The 23,136-nt window shown below is 41.1% G+C and overlaps 1 protein-coding gene across 4 annotated transcripts in view; it reads right to left on the bottom strand.

The window, feature by feature from the left end:
• Nucleotides 1–2,674: 2,674 nt before the first annotated feature.
• Nucleotides 2,675–23,136, bottom strand: part of PHKA2 (phosphorylase kinase regulatory subunit alpha 2) — a 45,090-nt gene continuing 24,628 nt past the window's right edge. Inside the window, exons 16-32 of one of the 4 annotated variants that reach the window (XM_068918587.1) lie at nt 21,915–22,059; nt 21,355–21,433; nt 20,311–20,480; nt 19,520–19,693; nt 18,306–18,394; nt 17,037–17,170; nt 15,253–15,409; nt 13,696–13,775; nt 13,390–13,468; nt 13,137–13,266; nt 12,601–12,702; nt 11,609–11,727; nt 9,361–9,414; nt 7,325–7,489; nt 5,705–5,773; nt 4,095–4,295; nt 2,675–3,353 (exon numbers count right to left, since the gene is read on the bottom strand). In XM_068918587.1, the coding sequence (XP_068774688.1) occupies nt 3,180–3,353; nt 4,095–4,295; nt 5,705–5,773; nt 7,325–7,489; nt 9,361–9,414; nt 11,609–11,727; nt 12,601–12,702; nt 13,137–13,266; nt 13,390–13,468; nt 13,696–13,775; nt 15,253–15,409; nt 17,037–17,170; nt 18,306–18,394; nt 19,520–19,693; nt 20,311–20,480; nt 21,355–21,433; nt 21,915–22,059 (2,121 nt within the window). In that variant the 3' untranslated portion in view covers nt 2,675–3,179. The remainder of the gene's footprint in view (nt 3,354–4,094; nt 4,296–5,704; nt 5,774–7,324; nt 7,490–9,360; nt 9,415–11,608; nt 11,728–12,600; nt 12,703–13,136; nt 13,267–13,389; nt 13,469–13,695; nt 13,776–15,252; nt 15,410–17,036; nt 17,171–18,305; nt 18,395–19,519; nt 19,694–20,310; nt 20,481–21,354; nt 21,434–21,914; nt 22,060–23,136) is intronic. The other 3 variants (XM_068918592.1, XM_068918605.1, XM_068918598.1) reach the window with 3 other exon arrangements.

Below are 23,136 nucleotides of genomic sequence, written 5' to 3'. Positions count from 1 at the left end.
ATCCACTTCTCACTCCCCTGGGAAGCCTGACAGCCAAATCAGGTCACTGCCAATTAGCTCAGCCTGCACAAACTGCAAAGTTGTCAACTGCTTTAACTGGGGATGCACTCACCAGCCTCAGTGCTAGCTGTGTTTTCCAACTGCTCATTAAACACAGGTGGGTCCTTAGCAATGCGGGGGCTCTATGTAAACCCTTAATCGCTTAATTAGGTCTGCACTAACGGTGGTGCTCCAGTTCAAGTCCTCCTGCTTGAATGGTAACTCAGCAGAAAGCAGCAACGCTGCCTGACCTGAAAGTAAAAAGGGTTTTCCTTCCACGCATGTTGCTTCAGAATCCTTTTCTTTACCACCGCCTTTCTATCTAAGCTCTTCAAATCACTATATAGATATTTTTCAAGTGCCTGCATTTGAAGATCTGAAAGTGACAGAGAGATATTAAAACCACTGCTTCTGAACATATGATAACCTAGGTCATACTATGACTTTTAAATTAAAGAGGCTCCATGTTATCTCCATTAAAAAACTAGTTAAGGGTGTGTACGTTGTTTTGCTGTAGGCTCCAAACCACTGCTTTGGATTTGAATGGAGCAGCGTGTAAAACCAACTATTTTAGCATTCTTTCTTGTTTCTGAAAAATTCTGTTTCAGGAGCTTGTGCTGCAGGATAAAAAAAAAAAATAATTAAAAAGTGTGAGGGAAAATCATCTTGCATCTCTCACAATCTAGGATTCAACAAGAAAAGCAAAAATATCTCCATTAACTGACTCTTCACATGATACTGAATAGAACAAGAAACTGTCACACAGACTTTGGTGTGCTTGTGCTTTGCACTGTAAGGCTTGTCTGTTTAAACTAGATGAAGGAGTTTATTTTAATTTACTGGAAAACAATCTAATTAGATTCCCAGACTATATATATATATATATATATATATATATATACACATATACATATATTTGTGTGCGTGTGTGTGTGTGTGTAAACACCCAAAGCAGCATAATGAAAGCAAAACCATATAAAACAGACACAACACCAATAAAATGACTCCCACATCCAAGTGTACTAATCATATATGAACCACATCTTTATACTAACATTTGGTCCAGTTTTCATGGTGGTTAACACAGTACTTGTGTCTCTGAGACCATTGTCCAGTGAGACGCATGTTGCTAGTTTCTTGGACCAACACGCACTCATATTCTCTGGGAACTTAAAGCGACCCCTAAAATCTCCCACGTCTATAGCTCCGCCTTTACTCCCTCAAGCAAGCATCTAGATGTTGCGACACCAGCGCCAACTCCGTAAAGGGAGGGCAAGAGGGGCAGGACTGACACCTGAAGCTCAGCTTCCCTGGGACCATGGTTGCTGGCCACTGACAAGCGAGACGTGGGTTTATTTCCCTGCTTTCATCAAAGTATTTCAGATACCAGAATAAGGACTGAAACTGAAATCTAAGAACTAATTTTCAAAAGCACCACCTACTCCTGCTGAAAACAAAACAAAACCAAACCCCAGTGTTTTAAAATCTTGTAAAAACAGCATTGTTATGTCTTGCAAGAGTAGAGGAGGGTCTCACAGAAATATGCCTGTAAGACTTAACAGCACAGGTTCTGCTTACCTATTTAGGCCTTACCTGCTATTTTCCCTCTACCTGGCACACCAGAACCCGTTCTGTCCAGAGCTGCTGTGCCAGTACCTCTACATGCTGAAGGAGCCCATGGCCTTGACAGGGATAAAACAAACTACAGTCACTTTGCAAAGAAAAATGTCTGTAAGTTGTCAGCCAGATCAGGTCTCTGTGGTGACAAAAATGGCCGTGCCAGTAAATTGAAGAGGTGCAAATTCACAGCTGGCGCCGGGGGGGAAAGCAGGTTTTTCCCGTCCACTGGCAGCCTACCTTTAATTTCAATTTAAATAGCCATAGAGCCATTTCCCTGCAGGACATCCCCCTGTTCTCCTTCAAGTAGCTCAAAGGAGCAGCAGAGACTATTTTTCAGTGGACAGACTCAAGGTCCCTTCTACACGGGCACTCTTTGTGCGCACAGGCGCACACACAACCCCCCGTCATCTTCCCCTCAATCCCAGCTGGGGATACCGCACAGGGAGAGCTCTGCAGTCCTGCATCTCCCACTTGATGAATCCGTACAGGCTGCGTGTAAGGGCTCAGGGTAGCCGCAAGCACTACCCTGGCAACTGTCTGAAGGGAGACTTCTAGCTGGAGAGCCCATCCCTAACTGCGTGTGACAAGCGTGTCTTCAAGAAAAAACACTCAGCGCCCCCCCCCCCCCCCCCCAAACAAAAAACATCAAAGCCTCCCATAAATTCACCCTGTGCTAGAAAGGTGGCAATTATGGCATTCTGAACTCTGAGGCTATCCGCGAGGGAAAGGATCTGGGCTTGAAAAGGATGTTTGAGTGGAAGATGTTTATCTTTTTCCAGTCAGTCAAAAGAATGACAGGCATAAAATTTGTCTGTCACCTTGGAGAAGCTGCAGTCTGAGATTTGGCCTCCGAAGCTTCGAGGGATGCAGGGAAGGAAGCTATTTTGCTCAGATTAAAGAGAGATGCAGCTTCCTCAGAGAGGATATCATCTCATACTTGTGGATACTGTAAGACATTTGTCTCCACTGGTGCTTGCCCTGCACTAATTAGGTGCAAATGAGATGAGAATCAGGATAAACCTGTATTAAAATATCACCAGTTTATTTCAAGTTATTCCTATTTCTTTAATTTAAATGTCCTTGGCTTATTCACACTGTGCATTAGTGATTCACAATGATGTACATTTACAGATAGCAGGAGAAAAGGAAAGTAATGGAATTTGTTAATTTATCTGGGAGACTTTATGCTTGAGATACAGCTCCCTCATTTTATTATGCCTTGTGATCTCCACAGAGTAATTTATTTTCCTGTTGGCAGAGCTGTATAATTCTTGCTAATTTAATATGAATTATGTTTATGTACGTTAGGCAGAACAGGCCTCATCGTGTGTATATTTCCCATGTACTCCCTAGGCCAAATTCTACCTACCTGTCTCTCACAGGTAGGGGTGCACGTAACATGATGAACAGTGTAAAATGCTGAGGTAGCGCGTGGACATACGTACAGCAACTAAACAAGAGGTTCATCACAGGGAAAGGAGAAGAGCGAGCTTAGTTTTCCCTTCTTGACAAGGCATTGCTTATTGCATCGTGCAGCCTGTGCTAGGCAGGAAATCCTGTAAATAAGTAATTATGGCTTTTGTTAGGTATGTCATGGTTCCAAAGGCCCCGCTTGGAGCACTGTCATAGAAAAAGTGGCAAATTCCTGTGGCTATGTCTTTCTCCAAGATGTTATCAGTAGCTCCAAATGATTTCTGAAAAGACACAAAGGAAGAAGAAGGGAAAAATCAGATAATTACGCTTATTTATTGGATAACAACCTCCTCATGACTATTCTTCATTTGTGCTGAGTACTGAAAGTAAGTCTCCCTTCTCTCATTAAAGCCTTGCTCAGGATTACAGGACAAGGACACACAAGACTTGGGTGGATAAGCGTAAGTAAACAGAACATCTAATTTCACAGATTTTGTCCATTTTTCTTCTTTTTTGTCACTCAAATATTGGTAATTCCAAGGTTTTATTCTTTGTCTTCATAACACTCTTTGATTAGGAGGAGCTGTATACCGCAAACCTGGACATGAATGTGCTCTCCCCTTTACTGCCCTGCATGCATGTATTGTGGTCTCTGAGCTGTTCTGCCTCTGGTTTTCCAGTGACAGGAGACTTTCTCTCTCTCTGAGTAGCTCTTGCAGGGTTTTAGTAAAACAAAACTCTTCAGTTTACCCACTTACTTCAGAGATTGCTAGCCACTAGAACTGAAAGTGTGCTCCTTTTACATCTCCCACAATTCTTAAACTAATTTTCCAAATATATTTCTGGAAGATACTTAAGTGATTTGGTCTGTCTTTGTTGGGGGAAAGCATAAGGGAGAAAAAACAAAACAAAACAAAACACCCACATACAAACTTATCATGCATACAAAACAAATAAGCAGGGAAAAAACAGAGCACAAATTTCAAATGTGAAGGCTTCCCACCACTGCACTTCGAATTCACCTGTTCCTGCAGAAATAGGTCATTGGCCATGTGCACTATTCGATCCACGTGGATGATACCCCCGATGCTGTTCACCTCGATCTCAGACAGGAACGTGAGAACGAGAATAGCTTCCACCAAGAGCTGCCTGTACTCAGGTTGGGATATGCGGTTCAGTACTGACTCCACGTGCACGGCAAACTTGATTTCACATGGAGTCATCTGGCAAGTTTGAGTGGAAATGGAAAGAAAAACTGACAAATCCAAAAAACTAACATCCTCCCCACATCCTCCAAACACTTAAACATATGCTCTTTTCTGCATTTAGGGGTAGTCTGACTAAAGTGAACAAGAGGTTTGTACGGCTTAGCACTTAAAGAAACTTTTTGTGTCACTAGGCCCAGATCCTGCAAACTGTTACGCAAATTCCAGAAAAACATTCCAGTCCTACAACCCATTATACACACATTTTGTTTACGTACAGGAATAGCGATGCTTAGCTTGCAAATTAACTCTTTGCGTCTAACACCACAATCTCACGCACTCTCTCTTCAAAGCATCTTTCTGGCATTGCAGATTGGTTGCAAAGCCAAAATTACTTTAGTGATTTAAAAATAACCATCTGCTTAAAATAAATGCTATTTCACACTGAGATATAGCTACACTGTTTGCAGAGCAACCTAATTTGCACTGGCAGAGCTGTGTGGATGTTCCATGCAATGCTGACGCCTTAGGAGGTTTGTGCTTATTTAGTTTGATTCCTTTAAACAGCAAAATTAGACACTGTCTAGGTCTGACAGACTAAAAATATAAGCCTATTTATCTACACAATAGGAAAAAAGTTCTCCATTCTGAAAAATAAGGTTTAAATTTGGCAGAAAATTCTAGCTCTTCTCTTCAGCTGTTACCACCCTCTCAGAAAAGAAGGAAACCAGTGACAAATCTTATGGAACCTGACAGGAAAACAGTCCCAGGCACATAAGCACCTTCCTTTTGCTGATTATTACTGTTCTCAGGAGTTGCTTGTTATATAGATGTGAATTTAAAATTTGCCAGAGTGCCTAAAGACAGAGTGGCAATCCAGCTAAGGAGAAAGCGTAAGGAAAGGATATGGATTTGAAGAGCCAATGCTTTGGTTAGAAACAGTCGCCCTTAATTGGTATTTACTTTTGAGATTGCGATGCCAAAATTCACTGGCTGCAATTACAGCATTTTAAAAGAAAAGGAGTGAGCAAGCAATGCATCTGCTTTACTCCACTAAAGTAGACTTCTTCCTCGCTCTGCCTTAAATGACTGGTATCAGCTGCCCTCTCTGAAGCACTGCTCAGCGTGCGCAGTGTGCTACCCTTATCAGTGCCCAGTGAAGGTGTGCAGAGGGCAGGGGTCACAAAGGCACCTGCCATAAACCTGCTCCTAGGCCTGCCTGGCAGTAACTCATCTGCACCGCCCCAGCCAAAGCTGGCGGAGGTACTGGAGGGAAGATCCAGACCTCGGCCCCCTCCCATAGCAGCAGTTACTTAAAATGTTCTTGAAACCAAGGATTTGCAACAATGGTCCCACTGCATCTTACGCTGTAAAATCAAACATTCAATCACATGGCTAGAAAAGCCCTTCTAATGTAGTTACTGTACCTCTCTGGTAGTTGAGGAAGGAAGGACATACCCATCAATGGACAGACCATGGCACTGAAACAAAACATTCTGACAATGAATACAGTTTTTGCTAGTAAATCCCAGTGCCCTCTGAAGCAAGCTAACTTTTCTCCTAGAAACGCCGCTCTTTGAAATGTAGCTACTTTTAGTTAAAAAAAAGAGAGAGAGAGAGAGAGAGAGAGAGAGAGAAAAGAAAAAAGAAAACTCTTACAAATATTATTTCACTTTGCAGAAAAAGTTACCATGCAACCAATTATTGTGTAACCAGGTAAATGTTATAAATAACCTTACATGGCCCTTAGACAGTGCAGTGTATTCCAATCTAACTAATGAATGGGAGCAAAATACTTGGACAGTCACTACAGCAAGAGGCAGGCAAAAGAGTCAAAGAGAACATTGTGAAAGGATGCAGAAATAAAAGTCAATGCAAAAGCATGACAACACACTACGAAAGTGAGAACCTTTATTTCATACTTTGGCTAAAACAACAATTTATTCAGTGTTTGAGATTCAGAGCACCACAACTCAGGGATAGCAACACGTTGTGGTTTTTGGAAATGGGCTACAAATGGCGTGGGGGAGATGGTGGTGGTGTTAGGAATATCAACCGGCATACGAGAAAAGGGGGACGAAACCTAAATGGCAAGAAGGCTGGCTAAGGAATGACATATATGGGTATCTGAGGTACAAAAATGCACCAAGAAAAAGAGAGCACTTTTATGAATAGTCCAAAGAGATTTTAAGAATGAAAGACTGAAGACAATTTACCCGAGTATAATTAATAGCCAGAAAACCATTAAATACTCCCAATTACAGTAGGTCAGGACAGAAGTAATGCTCACTGTAGTGAAAGATTCCATTAGTAAATCTCATGGCTAAATATGACTCGTCTTTGCTGACATCAACACTAACAGCATCGACACAAGCTATTTCAAAAGCACAACCAAAAGGAGTCCGAGCTGGTTAAGCACATCATCTTTCCAGCTGTGTAGGCATGAACAACTCAGTGCCGCAAGGTGTTGAACGCCGGCTTTCAGCCAGCGAAGCAGAAGAACAAGTGCACAATCACTTTCAAATGAGTGGAAATTTTCCTTCCTGGAGATATGTTTCAATATATTTCCATACTACTGATCTCCATGGCGCTGGCAAAGTTTACTTGTCGTTTAAAAACAACCAAAATTGTTAAGATTGCCACACAGCTCTGAAGAGTCAGCAAGAGATCTGAAGACATTTTGAAAGATTAAGCGCTCACTTCATTCCTTCCAGCCTTTTGAACTGGAGCATATGAATTGCACTGCACTGCCCCTCAGTGGCAGTCACCACAACCTGCATTAGTCACGATCAACGCAAAACAAGTGGTGAAACAGAACCGTTCAGGTGGAGTTCAGCACTAGTGTTTTCAGATGAAATACACTTTCAAGCGAACGTGTGAACCTGTGTTAATGAAGCCCTTATATATTAAACACATACCTTCCAACTAATAATTCTAGCTTCTATCTGGGCCAACTTCAGCTCCCAGCAACCCAATACCCCCGAAATCATCTTCCCATGATACCGTACAGCTTACTTGCTTCCTGCTCTCCATAGATGTCAACCTACCTTCTGAAGGATCTTCCACACTTTCTCATAAAAGCCGACAGGAACTCTATTAATGGCACCATCGAGCCTCCTCCTGCGAAGCCACTGGCCTTGGCGCTTACGCCAACTATCTCCATCAGAGCCCGTGGGAGAAGTACTAGTGGGTGATGGTGGAGTACTGCCCCTCTGAAAGAAACATTAAAGCCTTTGTAAGCTGCTTTTTTACAGTCACTACCACCTCTCCTGGCAAGTTACATCATTCTGTTACAATGCTAACTCAGAACCAAGACAAAACATAAGCCACGATGTTGTACTAGATGACAGACCAGGACTGATCCCTTCCTCTCCTCTCCCCTTCACAGTAACCTTCACTTCTGAAGTGCTCCAACCATTTCTAAACAGAACAGTTCAAGAAGGCACAACTCTGTCAACTTCACTGCTTGGTTCAACACCTGGCATGCTTATTTTAATAAGTATGGGCTGGCTAACAGTGGCACCAGTGCGAAAGACAGCAGGATTTGCAGGTGGGTCTGACTTGGACTTCAGGCTCAGTACTGTAAGAGACTAGCAAGGTAAGTCTTTTTTGCAAAAAATTCCATTAATATATGTTGATAATTTGACTTTATACAGTCATGTAATTACACGCCTGTCTCTGCAAGTATCAGGCTTGTTTCCTTTATTGACACTATTTCTCTGTTATTTTATTCTCGCAGCCCTGATCAAGACTAAATCAGACAGATCTTTGCTCTTTACCACCTGCAAAGTTGTGACACTGCCAAATTCTTTTGCCCATTAACACACCAGGATAGGTGCTTTCTGTCTACTCTGCAAGCCCAGAGACTGCTCTTCTGCTGCCTCATTCCTTTTTGCACACCCACTATTTTCCGCCTAGAAAGGAGTTCATTGACAGGGAATTTAACATAAGTAACAAACTGCCTGAGCACAGTACTGGGAAAGGTAGCAAATCGGACTGAAAACTGTACAGGACAGGCTCAGTGACACCACACAGCCAAACACTGCAAAAAAGGCCAGCACATGAAAACAAAGCCCATTTTCACTCCTACTGGTGTCAGTGAGAAAGGGGTGGAGGTCAAGTCCCCTTGACGGTTTGATGCACTCCAGTCTTTTTCTTTGCACATTGACCGATGCAGCCAGTCCACTTCCCTCGCTCCGTTTAGCGGAGCTAAGGGATGTAGGACGTAGACACAGACCCTCCTGCTGACCTAAAGTCAATCTGCACACAATAAATAATCTGGCTACTCAGGTAGTTCAGAGAAGCAAAGATCTCATTCAGCATCTGTGTGCCTTTGAATCAAACACACAATTGAGTCCTGCTTTTCTGCGCTGGTGTGTGGGGAGGATGAGGTGCCAGTCCAGACCACAGGGAGAGGGGTGCATGCTTGCAGTGGGACTCTGCAATAGTGTATTCATGGCATTTGGGAGGCACAACATGGACGGCAAGCCTGAAGATACAAAGATCCATTAATCGTAACTACCAGTGCAAAGTACACTTGTAGGTGCAAGCTTTCTGTTTCTTCATTACAGATCTGAAGCCTCGGACATTAAGTTACTCAGGTTTCTGTTAGCAAAACATTTAAACAACGACCTTCCTTAACAGTGAGTGCTTAAGGCAGAGAACGTTAGCTCTTCAAAAAGACGATGACTACCTGGGAAGATCCTCATGCCCACACAATCCCCATCTCAGCAATCTGAAGCAGTACTGGGTTCATTACTGTCTAGAGACCAGCAGCATAACTTTGCCACATTACTTTTAAACACTGATGACACCTATGACACAACCCACCATCAAGTAGTTGAATCTGCTACTTTGCTTAATCTACAACTGCTTAACTTTCAGAAGAACTAAATGGATCTGAATGAGAGACTCTGAACTTCTATTAAGATTACAAATAAGAACTCATTCCCAATGAAGGTGAACTGAACAAAGCAGCACGGTTTGAAAACAAGTTCTTAGGCAGGAGAAGCCACAAGAGGCATTTGGAGCCTTTTCACACAAACAGTGAAGAAAAGATGCAAGTCTGCAGATGGCATTTTACCATGGACTTGGAAGCGAACATGGTGCTGGACAAAGAATGGCCCTCATGGAGGAGCTACGAAACAAAAAACAGACACCAACAAGTCAGCCAGCCAGACACGACAGAACAGTACACAAATAAGTTTAAGTAATCCATCCACAAAAAGACAAGTAGCATAGAATAAGCTCAGTTCCTCAGAGGAAAGCCATGACCGTCTCTGGCCTCTTGCACTGCTGCGCTTCCGTTGACATTGGGAGAGTTGCTTCTGATTCCCAGACTCACCAGGAGGCTGACCCTGATGTGCCAGGAACCTGCTTTGCTGCAATGCAACCAAAAGCTTCCCCCATCTAACTCTTGCTTGGCAAACACAAACAAACACAGTTTAAGACACAGGCAAAACCCTCCCTGTGATTCAGGGTTGGAAAAAAACCCAAAATTTTCCACTTCTATTCACCATTTGTTATGATGTCAGTAGCTTGTTTGCATTAAAAGGTCACCTTGCTGAAGAAAATCTGTGAGCTGCCAACTGGGTGGGCAGTGCTGAGCAAACAGTTGCAAGGCAAAATTTTCACAGAAATGTGGATGCAGCACCTCACACCTATGATGTTGTTCTGTAACTGCCCTCTCAAACCTTGCCCCTTAATTAAATGTTAATGGTTCAGACTAGCTATCCAGGTAAAGGCTTGATTTTACCAGACTCAAACAGCTGCAGGAATCAGAGAGCTGTGGTTGCTCAACTCATCAGCTCTTGTGTAGACAGATGTTGGTGCAAGTACTTGAAATGTTCCTCATAATATTAAGTTGAGCCTCCTTCCCCCCACCAGTATGCCACTAAATTAGCGTTTAGGGGTTTATTTAGAATGTAGTGAGACATGGTGGGAGGCAGCATGAATAGAAAGATGGGGGCAACAAAGCAAGAAGAGTTAACTCCTCTCTGCAACAAAAATATTTCTGTCTAACGCAAAAACAATGTAGGAAATACCTTTCCAATCTCAACACACTCCAAAGGGTTTCAGCTTCAGTCCTACCTCTATATTTAGAATAAAATAATGCTGCCACCTAGTGCCACATCCCTATTCCTTCCTGGAAACGAAGCTTGACGTTCACCGTTTGCTCTGAGACTGACAGCCATGCTCAAACTGAATTACCAAAGTCACTTCAGAGCCTGGAAAGGTTCCTGCAGTAAGCACCTAGCACCATTTACACAGGCACTGCTGCACCAGGGGAGGGAACGAGGCAGCCTCAGCCAGAATACGGTAGCAGTACAGCTCAAACACCATGATCACATCTCATAAGACAGAAATTGCACTTCTCTCAGTAACTTTTGCTTCCCTGCTTGATCCATACCACATACGGAAGTACTAACTAATCTTTGGATCAACATTAACATGTTCTATTTTTAAGACTATACAGAAATGCCACTCCATTCTGAAAGCTTTACAAGCCAGTTTCATACAGTCAAAGGAAAACATATACATTTCTAGAAATTCACAGAAACGTCCTCAGATGAAATGAAGGCTCGCTGGTTAAGCTCTCAGGAGAGAGAGTCTTTTTAAAATATGTTTTTAATATATACTACTTTATTCTTATAAATGTATTTTCCTCTGATAATTACCTTCGTATTCACCTACAGCAAATAAAAATTACTAATGGAAACAAACAAACAAAATCTAAACACTCACAACAAAATCATCAGTCAGATCCATTCAGAATACTTTGGAGGCATTTTCTACGATATCTCTACACATCCTCAGCTGCTGTGTAATTTACAGTATTAAAATTGTTCAAAAAAAATAAGCTCTAGCAGTAATCATCCCTCTGCTCTTGAGGAAAAACAGGAAGAAAGCAACCCAATACTACTTTTCTTCAAGTGTATCTTTCCCAAGTGACACATAGACCATACTAGAGATTCACGAGGAGTACAAGAACGAACTCATCAAAGCTTCTCTTTGTAAATCTGACTTTTTCTTAGCTAAAAATGATTAAAAAAAAAAATACTGATTTAAAGTCGATGCCATGAACGCATTAGAGATTGCTCATGTTCTTTTATGTTCAGAATGTGAAACAAGAACAAAAAAAGGGAATGTATTCCCTTCTTCGCTGTATTTAGTGATCAGCTTTAAATCAAACAATCTTTGGAAATTTCTGTGATTTACCAAGAATCTGTTTGGTCCCCTGAAATTAATATGCACAAATCCAGGGGAAAAAAAGTGAAAAAGTTCCATAACAGCTGTGTTTTCTGATGAACTCATTGACAGAAAACCCTCACCTGCTTCATCTCACTCTTCAGTTTAGTAATACCACTTCTTTCTGTTTTGGTTGCTCCAGAATGTCCCATTTCATGAATAGAAATTGCAGGGCTAGATGAAGAGGAATCTACAGGTCGCACTAAAAGAAACAAACGGACATTTTTTAAATTCTAGGGGTAGGCAAGCAAATGAATTTGTACCTAGAAGAGAAAAAAGACGCATCCTTTTTCCAGTGTACAGGACTCTTGGTGAAAGCAGCCATTCAAATCATTAGTCAATGCTTCAAACCTGACTATGTCAAGTGGGAGGGCCTAAATCCATACGTGGGTATTGGGGACTGATTTTCTAAGACACTGAGCAACTGTAGCTTCAAAAGACATCAGAGATACAGCAAGTCTGTGAGGGCTTAAGAATGAGCCCAGGAGGCAGCTGAAGTGCCAGTCAGGAATACCTGGCTATCGCAGACACACGCCTTGAAGTCGGGTTAGACATACACTTTTTATGGTTTGCAGTCTGGTCACATTAAGCTTTTTTCATTTCAAAGTTTGCATTCATATTATTGAAAACTTGATGCAATCAAATTCAATGTAAGACAGCTTTCATTAAATATGTTCAATTGATCCTCCTGGCAGACACACACATGTATTACAGAATCACAGAATGGTTGAGGTTGGAAGGGACCTCTGGAGATCATCTAGTCCAACCCCCCTGCTCAAGCAGGGTCCTCTAGAGCACATTGCCCAGGATCACATCCAGACGGGTTATGAATATCTCCAGGGAAGGAGACTCCACTACCTCCCTGGGCAACCTGTTCCAATGCTCAGTCACCCTCACAGTGCAGAAGTTTTTTCTCAGGTTTAGGTGGAACTGGGTATTGCCCATCTGTGTTTCATACATTATCTATAACTCTTATTTTATGTGACTGGAGAGCAGACTTATAGTTACAAGACAATCTCAAATTGCATTTGCAGTTCTCACATAACATATACAAGTACTCAAATGGACAACTCACAGCTTCTTTCCACACCAAACTCTTTTCCACTCAGAATATGATGTAGAAGGTTTTTCATATCAAAGGGGCTTAGATTCATCAAACTCTCTGAAGCTTCTTCCCCTAGTTAAAGAAAAAAAAAAAAAGAAGGAAAAAAAAAGACAAATACCACTACAGATTGATTTGAGTAAAAACTACAAGAACTATAAATAATCAAGGCTCAAATATTCAAGTGTACCTAGGGGCCTAATTCTCACTGACATTAATGACACTGAATTCCTAAATACATATGCATATAATTTCATGATCTGGACCTCACTTACTAAAAGCTAGGAAACCTAAGTACTTAAAACCTACATCAGTTTGAAGAAGCACGTGCAGGGGGCCGGGGGGGGGGTCTTTCATTAAATCAAAAAGGAAAGTTATTTTCAAGTCTGCAAGCGCACACATTGAATGAAGAAGTTAACAGAGAATTTAATATGTATGAAAGAAAAGTCAACCACTGAGGTGAGGCAGGAACAATGCCATAAACATCTCTCACGGTAAAATGCTCTTACCTGAGCAGTTCAGACTCCGAGCCAGCTCAGTGGCCATCACCTGAATTATCAGACCAATGCGCAGTCTGAGCATCTCTGCAAAAAGGCTAGGCTGTGACCGGACATACATCGCCAAGTACATAATCATTTCCTGTGAGGACAAATCCATAAAGGCACCTGTTAAGGTCTGCCTTCTCAATCACTGGCCACACAAATAAACAGTAGCATCACCCTGGGCACAGCTTAAATAACCCTTTTATCACATGCTGTATACCTGTGTCAGGACTGCAATACTGATGTCTTGGCCGCTGGCTTCATAAATAAGATCTGCGAGCTCCTCAGGTGGCAATGGGCTGAAAGAAAGCAAACCACCCTTAGCAGTAACTCAAGCACTTGCTATTAACTTCTCCAGTGTGCCCTGGAACCAAGTCATCCCAAGAACATCTTTGCAGCACAGGCCTTTCTGCCTTGGTGCCTGCAACTCCTTCTGATGGTGAAAAACAGGTTTGAAAATAAAGATATAACAGCAGAAAGCCGAAAGGCAGGCTGCTTCCAGAATTGAGACAGAGGTCCAACTTACGCAGTAATGGTTTTCTCACGGGGTTCTGGTGGCAGGCCCACCGTCAGTTGCTTGTGGTGCGACAGAAGGTCTGTACAAGCCTATCAAAGTGACAAAGCAAGAGACCTTTCTCTGAGTCATGTGGAAATGATAGGCTTTAATTCCAGAAAATGAAGCATTTCTTTAGCGATTTCTAAGTGCATTTCAATTAATTACCAAACGTACAGATCCAGCAGAATACTGCAAACTAATACATATTGCCAAAGTTCCACTGACATTAACAGGGCAAGGAGAGTCTGCCCAGGCCGGAAACCTTCCTTCCCCTTAGTGAAATCAGCAACGTAACGTTTAGGGACTCCAGCGGGACCAGACAGATCAATAAAGGACTTAAAATTTAAGAAAATGCTTACGATAAAGGTTAAAGACCAAAAATATATATATAATCAATGAAAAATATGGCAGTATTAGCTAAAAAACCTATGCACTAATATATCTCTTAAAGAAACACAACAAAATACATGGCATCATATTCCTGAATTAGGCGCTCTAATACATTCTGAAACAGGTGCTTCCCTCAGTACCAGTTTTATATCGACTTCCTTCGAAAGCGGGTGTTTAGCTAACCTGTTGTAGCACCCTGAATCAAAGGCCTCACAGAGCAACGTTCCTCGGATTTTTAAGAGTATATTTTCCCTCCATAAAGGTGGAACAACACAAATAATCTCTCGTCTTGTCCTCCCCAGTTCTTTGTCGATATCTTATTAATTTAACATACATAACCTTCTGTGAGCATATCTGTACAGCTCATCCATAATGTCTTGAGGATAGAAAAAGGGTACATACTAAATGGAAAATCACACAGGGCAACCATCACAGTTTGCTCCCCACAGATTTGACTGTCAGTAAAAGAGGTCATTCTAGGTATGACAGTCAAAGCTTTGAAGATGCCCAGGAATGGCCAGAAAGATACCCTGGGAAATACGCAAGGATAAACAGGAGATTAAACAAATGCTTAAAACAGCTGAAAGGAAACATTTTTATAATGTTCAAAACCAAATCTATACCTTTACAGTGGATCTTTCTTGTTAACCTTAAATAGTTCCAGACTTTCTAATGCCTCTGTACATGCACATATACTCACACAACAGACTGTATGCCCAGTGGGACAGGAATAATCAGACAACGGTTTCACACAGTCTCTAGCATCTTGATATACTGGTCCTCAAAAATGCTTATACACAATAGCAATACATTATTAACAATGGTAACTACAGGTTTCGAAGTACATAATTGAGCTTCTGTGATAATACAGATTAAACGCAGCCTTCAGAGTCATTTACAGTTCAACATTTTCAGTCCGCTCCAGCCTTAGCCCAGTTCTTAGTATTCATCAAAGGTAGAGATGATGTGGTAAGATTTTAGAGCAGAAAAGCAACAGAGGTTTACTGAGAAATGCTGCACCATAATGCTGTAAGGTAAGACCAGAAGAGCTACGAGCACAGTCTGCACTAGAGACTAGCTCATATATGTCTGTTTCCAGGCAGAAAACTGATTCAGCATTGTTTATTTTTGTCATACCTCAGCCAGGACTTCCACTCTCTTTTTAAGTATACCAGAAATATAACGGATTAAGCCCCACTCTTGATTGAGGCCTGCCTTTCTGTAGAGCTCATTGAGTAGACAATGAACTGTGACGCCGTATTGTCCATTTAGCCCTGTATCCCAATCAGGACCTCTGCCATAAAAGAGAGACAAAGTGATTTTTATTAGACAAAACAAACAGATTTCTAAGGAGTCTTTCACGAAGGACACAGAGAAAAAGCAGGAACCTTACAAATCTACACTGCTTAGAGCCTATCATACAGTGAGCAGCCTGATTTTGATCCAATTCCTCATTCCGGTGACAGACTTAACAAGTACAAGGGGCATGCGGGCCTTCACTAGAAATCAGTTATACGTGGGCAAAAAGCCTTGCTAACAGGAACTTTCATACTAACTTGAGCACTCACTTAGCCGTAGGCCTGTGACTTCAAAGCAACCACCCAAAGGAATTACTATGAGGTTTAAAGTAAGCATGCATACGGATGTTTTGCTGGAGGAGTATTCCCCAGTTGTTGCTCTTTAATAGCAGAATTCAGCAATTTCTTCAGTACTGCTGAAGACCGCACCTGTGTTTCAGATACCTCAAGGGACTCTGCAAATTTTTTGCCTTGCCTCTTTCTTAGCTTTTAACCAAACTTCGCACTTCTTACGATACTGATAAGGCAGAAGCTTCCTGTTTCTCTCCTGGTTTTGAAATTCACCGTACAACGGCAAGAAGGGTGCTTCTTGTTGACCACGTTCTGATGCATTACAGAATGACCTTTCAACTCCTGTTCTAGTGACAGTGCTGCAGTGAAACAGGTCCAGAACAGGAAGGTAAGGGTGTAATGTTTGGCTAACAACAAAATGACAATTTTTCAGGATCTCATTTGCTCTTTAAGAAAAGCTGCTAAGCGTTTTGCTCAAGAAAATAAGAAGATAAAAGAAGAGGTCCTCACAGGAGGAGGACTAAAACAAAAGACTAATTTGTGTAATAATAAGGAAGCCCAGTTGTGGTAAGAACACACGTCTTTTAACCCTAAGCTAATTTTCTGCCAGAATCCAGCAGCGTTCTCCTGCCTAGGGGAAAACAAACGCACGCACACATACACACAATAATATGTTCTAGATGATGATTCTGTTGGTTTGCGCTTGTGCTTTGTTCCCACCAAACTCCTTTAATCAGCAGCTATTTACTAACCCCAGCGGCTTGGGTTAGACTATTCCAAAGAACTTTCTAAAAGATCGCTGGGTTTAGCCAATGGGGCATTTAAACACGCAAGTAGAGAAAAATAGTGACCACTCATTAAAACCGCATTCGTGCTTAAGTTAGAAGATGACTAGATAAAATATCCCTCCAAATACAGCTGTTCTGCATTAATTCACTAACTGTGCTAACACACACTTCCCTCCTCGTGCATAAAAATCACACCAAATTTGTGTGAACTTAATGAAGTGCCACAAATATAGCCAAGACACATTCTCATTCACGTAAAGGATTTGCACATTTCACTTGTGATCTTGACAGCCTAGATGTATTTGCAATTGTGTGTCAATCCACTCATTGAAATTTGCACAAGTGTATTTTGTATCCATGATTACCTGTGTAACCAAGCTAACAGAGAGTATTTCCATTAAAGCACAAAACTATTTTAACGTCTTCCCCAAAAACCCTGAACCAGCCCCAAACAGTTTATTCAAACAGTGGCAAGCTTTTGCACAATAATCAGACAGTTGTAACCAAAATTCAAGATGTTGAACTTTACACTCAGATAACTTACTTTAATATATGCAAGATATATAAGATATCTGCTTGATCATGAATCGTTGGACATTCTTTCAGCTGTTCAACAAGCTTCCTGCAATCCAAATCACCATGAGCATCTTTAGGTAAGTGCAAAACATTTTCACAACCCTGATAACAAAGACAGATGAAAAACAAAGAAAATACCTTGAAAAAAGTAGCAGATCAAACCCGTGAACTGCGGCTTCCCGTGAAAGAACACGAGGGACCTCACAACACAAATCTGCACTTGAAATACAGAGACATCACGTAGTTCTTGTCCGACCACCACACACATGAAAAGGAGACTAATCCCGGGAAGTGCAAAAGTCAGAATGCATCTTTGCCTCTAAATTTTTGTTCAATCAACAAGAAAAGCCATTTCTGGACAAAACTAGACATATTGTAAAAGGAGGAAACTAAATTATTTGCATGTTTTTCCTGTCACGTGCTCTTACTTTCAAAGTTAGAAGGAGAAGGAGACCTTCTTTTTTTTTGATTAACAAACGTAGTTGTAATCAGTTAGAGCTTTAAGTTCTCTCCCTACCCTGAATATGTATGGCACTCTACAAATGCAGATGTTGCCACGAAAAGTTTCCCAAGCTTATAAAACATACATGTCAACAAATCAGATAACGCAACGCTGTGGTCAGTTCCTGGATGAAGAGAACTTTTGTTTAATAAGCCATTCAGCAATTAATATGCTCCTAAGATATCATTTCCACGGATACTCTGTACAACAAAATCCTTCAGGAGGCTGGATACAACCTCCCAAAGCCACCCTTGGCAGCCGCTCACCTCTACCAGGACTGAACAAGCGTCCAGCCCAGCCCCATCTTCGTGCCTTAAGGACATCTGTCCTTTCCCACACTCATCTCCTGCCCACAAATTATTTGAAGTAGTATTTCTTGTAGAACAGTTTGAAAGGCTGTGCACATCCTGTCCTCCCCTTTAGTCCCAACTGAACCCACTGAGATTATCATGTGGGCTTTGACCCTTAAAAATAAGCACGTATAGTATTATTTTCTGTTTTGCACACGCTATTAGAAATTTTCTATTTGATAATACCTATTTAACCAAAAGCCTTCTACCAACCCAGAAGAAAAAAAAATCCCCAAAACAAGGGAGGAGCTACTCAGTGCCTCATGGCTAGGCTGTAAAGGTAAGGAAAATGGGAATAAGCATGTTGGGTTGGCTGGGAACTACAGGAAAGGCCACAGCACTGATTCTGAAAAACACAAACAGCATAAACATTCCCACAGTTTACCTTTGCCTCAAAAGAGTGGGGAGTATCAACAAGATTCAGAGACTTCCGGTGCGTGTTCAGAACTTTAGTGGGAAGAGACATAGAAACAGCTGGAAAGCAAAGCCACCAAAAAATACTTGTTTCAATAACATGGAGAGTGAAGCACCTGCACAAAGCAATTATACTAGCTGACAACAGAAAAACCTGAGAGTCAAAATAGACGAGGCAACGTTTCTGAGATAGCAGAACTCAAGAGACAAGCTCACCCTCCCAGTTTTGATCCTATCTTCTTGCAGGCTTGTTCCAAGAATTTTAAAGATCAAAATGTCAAAGGTACAGGCATTACATGCTAAGCTGATGCCCGTTATGTCAGCCCATGCCTCACAGCCAAATGACCTGACCTAGTTCAGTATTTTACACGTTTTGCTGGAGGAACGTACGTGGAGGAAATGGTCTAACTGATAAGATATCTTAATTAAAACGGTGATGGCAAAGGCAGGCTAACGCTCAGTTAACTTCATGTGTTGAAGTTATTACAGGATCAGATGATATTGCCTATGAACGATGGGAGAAAAGACTAAGAAAATGCTTGAAAATTATTCATATACGTTATGAGCAGAGAGAACCTGAAGTCCACTGGAGTTAAGGCAAGTCTTCCTTTAACCAGAACACTGGATACTACATACCTACACATGTAGTACTGTATATATTGGAATCTACTTAAGCCCAAATAATGCATCGACTCAATTTGCAAATCCTCCAACCAAACTATTAGCAATATAGCATCATCAGGAATACTGTCCTCCCTCCCTACTCTATTTGTTCTTTTAGATTTAGAGGATGCAAGTATACTGATGTTTTCTGGTATTCAAACTTTTCATTTCACCACAACTTTACTAAAATAAAATTGTTTGCCTTAATATGGTGCAAAACCAAAAAAAGATAAATTGACTAACTCAGGTTCTAGAATTCTAGCAAACTGACAAGCTGCATCAGTTTTCCTAACATCTACTTTGATTCAATGTTCCATTTCATTGCAGGTTATTTATATACCCACCATGGCATCAGATTCTGTGGGAATGCTATAGCAACAATTTTGGACTCTTCACAACTACTGCATGCTTGCACCACTACTTCTTTTTAAAAACGGAATTGAGAAATACATGAATTTATCCTTTTAGCACCTAAAACAGGTTTTCTACCGTTATTATTAAAAAAGTGTTAAACAGAAATACCTGGAACCTCCAAGCCCTTTGTCTTGGCCATTATTGACAGTATCTCTCGTGTAGAATGGTTTGCACTGAACACCGGAGGCTGATCAGCAGTCTTTGAAGTTGGAGGCAGGTATGACTTCAGTGCTGTACTCTGCAGAATATCATTTATATACTGATCCAGCTCATCCTGGCTCTCTAGTGTGACACATACAAAAAAAAGTTTATTAAAAATAAACATGTATAAATTATCAGTGCTTTCTGTTTTAGATACATTACTCCATTGTTGCTTATACCTTCTGGACACAAAAATGCAAGAATATCATAAGGGATTTCTTAATCTGAATAAACCGGTAAGAAAAGAAAAAAGCTTTTAAAAGCAGATTTCCTTTTTGAACAGTTGCATTTAGAAGTTATTTTTCCCTTTGAAAGGAAGCAAAAGGGCTTTTCTCTAGCTGGTAGTCCAAAGATCAGCCCTTCCACACATAGCCACATCTGTGTCTCCTCAAGCTTTCCTTCTACCTCCACCCTCTTCCACACACACTCAGTCTGCTGATTCTTCAGACTCAGCTTTACTGCAGCAGTTACTGGGCAACATCCTACTAAAACGTGGGAAGCGTACACAAAGCATACGTAGGGAAGGAGCAAACTCCTTCTCCAAAATAAGTCATGCACATACTGTCATCATATCGATGCACAGGAAACCTACGAATGAGTAACAGATGTGTACAAAACAGATTCTGTATTCTAGGCAAGCCCATGCTCTACTGATAATATTTGAAAGATGAAAAATTCTAGAAGTGAAAAACTGTCACCTTTTTCACAGAAATCTGTTGGATAGCCTTCGAATCCATATTCACTGTCAGGACTGCAACGACCTTCATTAGGGTCATCAAACAGTTTTACATCACAGTCTGGATCCAGGAAGCTCAGATGTGTATGGAAAGAAGTGGTAAGAAATTCTGATAGTTTGCCTACCTTCACCCTGCAAACAGCAAAGCATGCCAGAGAGAGTTAACAGCCACTGTTTTGGTACTCATTAAAGCTCACTGAGCTGTCAATAGCTCCCTCAAAAATCTACCAGTCCTACTGTCAATCTACCTTTGGAAACTAGGAAGAAACTCATGCTGAGAAAAACAAAGCAAAAAGATAGTTGCAGATCCAGCTGGGTACTAATCTAGTTATTAATCTGTGTTACAGTAACACTTAGAGGCCTAACCCAAAGCCTCATTATGCAAAGTTCTGTATGCCTATATGGAGATCCTGACCAAAGACCTACATGCCAGGGATCATACATGACAATATGGGGCTGAGAAGTTTGTATGACAACAGCATCTTTTCACAGAGCTGCAGTGCTGCTAGGATGACAGAAAGCCCTCGTAATTATCACAGAAAGATACTAATTAAGGCAGAGCAAACAAAAAGACAATAGGGAAGTAACGTGGCATCATATTAAATTACTTTTATATGTACTGGAATGAAACATATGCTGACAAGTACTACATGGAATTCCTGTTTAAAACATATTCTGTATTTTAAAAAGATAATCACTTCTTAACAACGAAAGACCAGCTAAGACTGAGGTTTTGTATTTCCAAGGTTTGACACTAGTTTTTTATTATCTATTAATGGCAACCACAGATGATACAGTTCTCAGGGAGATACACCCTTCCCATTGTATTGTAGGTACAGCTGCCATCTGATTTCCACATAATAATTATAGTTGAAGTTCTTCTCTCTAAAGAGTGCCAGTACAAGGCCTATGCATCATATCACATGCTTAGGCACACAGCTTACATAGGATTTATTAAAAAAAAAAGAAAAAAAAGAAAAAAAATTGCTTAGGATATCGACAGTACCTTGCGCCTCCAAAATAGCCATCTTCTAATTTTCTTATGGTGCCGAGAACTGCTGGATGAATGTCAGCACCATCATCAACTAAAGAAAAACAAACATACTTAAAGAATTTTGAAGCTTAGCAACCTGCTGTCAAGTTATCAGGGCTAGCTAAGTGCATTACTGGGAGTTCTCTACAAAGTAAAAAATACATAAGTAAAAACAGAACCCAGAAGTGCTATCAATACTAGTTTATTCAAAAAACAAACAAACAGAACACAACAAATCCACACTCCACTCATGACAGGTTCCAAAGGCATTTCTATCAAACTTCTTTGAACAGAAATAGTAAGGATATGATGGGGAGATGCAAGTTTATCGGGGGGGGGGGGGGGGGGGAAATCAAAATGAAATATAACCATGTCATCCAAGTTCAGCACAGACTTGAGAAAGTTAAATAGTACTTCTGATGTTAAAACTCAGATGTTGAAACAGTCATGCCATCTGTCTCCTCTCAGAACTACCCCCACCCTACTCCTCCACAGCAATCTACTGTGCTCGAAACAGAGAAAACGGAGTCTACCGAGCATTGTGTGTGTGATGGGAAACGTTAGGGTTGGTCTCCCTGTCATCCTCCAGCAAGAAGTGAGGTAGGCCAGCTCTGTCTTGAGCATCTCCACAACCATCTGATTGTCTAGAGCCAGATAGAAGTGATGCTGGTCTGTAAACTAGAGGACAGAGAAATAACATGCGTGAGTAGATGTCACTGCTTTCCTTAATTTTTCTTTTTCACTTCCTCCCATTAACTCGTTCACAAAAGCCACATGAGCTATTCTTGACCAGAGTGCAGACTGCATGAATTAACCTAAGTGGGCTGCTACTATCACAAAAAGATCCATGCTTGTGTAGAAAACGTTCTTATACTTGTAGGCTGACTATGAAAAAACAAGCCATTCAAATAAAAAGGAGATGATCATGCTTGTCAAGTACAGTTTTCCCAATCATTAATTACAGTAACCTATGATCTGGAAGTACCCTACATGCGGAAGAGCAACGATAGCAACAAAAAACAACAAACAGGTTTAAGCACACACTGGGGACTGGAAAGTCGGAACTGTATGTCTCTTGGGAACAATCTGAAAGACAACCAGAACACAGAAAAGCTGACAGTTACCGTGGCAAAAGTTGCATTTAGTGTACAATGGTAAAATTGCTCACTACAAAGGAAAGCTAAGAATAACAGTACGGGACTGTTGTAGCTACATCAGGAGCTGGAAACCAAAAGAGCTGGACAAACAATGAAGACAATGTTGAATAAGCCACAACAGAAGTTAAGGAACTGCATAATCACTGGGGAAGAGCAGAAAAGGGAAGCTGGGATGTAAAATAAACATCAATTAGTAAGACGCATAATGGTTGATGAGAAAACACTCTATAAACACATCAGAAGTAATGCACAAAGAAAGGAACTACAGGTCTGTTAATAAATAGGAAGAGAGGACATGGACAAACTGCAGTATTCAATGCTGCCTTTACTGACAGAAAAGCAGAATTGTGACCTGTAATACTACTTTTAAGAAAATAATAGGCGTTCAGCCTGAGTATGGGAAGAAAATGTTAAAGAGCACCTAAAACCAAGCTGGCACAGTCTGCAGAAACTACTTCACAGAACGTAAGAAACTAGCCAAAACAGTCTCTGAACCACTAGCAATTATTTTTGAGAACTCAGGGAGAACACGTCCCAGAAATCTGCAGAGAAGCAAACACACTACCAGTCTTTAAAAAAGGAAGAGCCAGGATAAGAG

The sequence above is a fragment of the Struthio camelus genome, chromosome 1 (assembly GCF_040807025.1).
Source record: "Struthio camelus isolate bStrCam1 chromosome 1, bStrCam1.hap1, whole genome shotgun sequence".
NCBI lineage: Eukaryota > Metazoa > Chordata > Aves > Struthioniformes > Struthionidae > Struthio > Struthio camelus.
The sequence above is the reverse complement of the archived record's forward strand: the minus strand, read 5'-3'. Positions and strand labels throughout refer to the sequence as shown.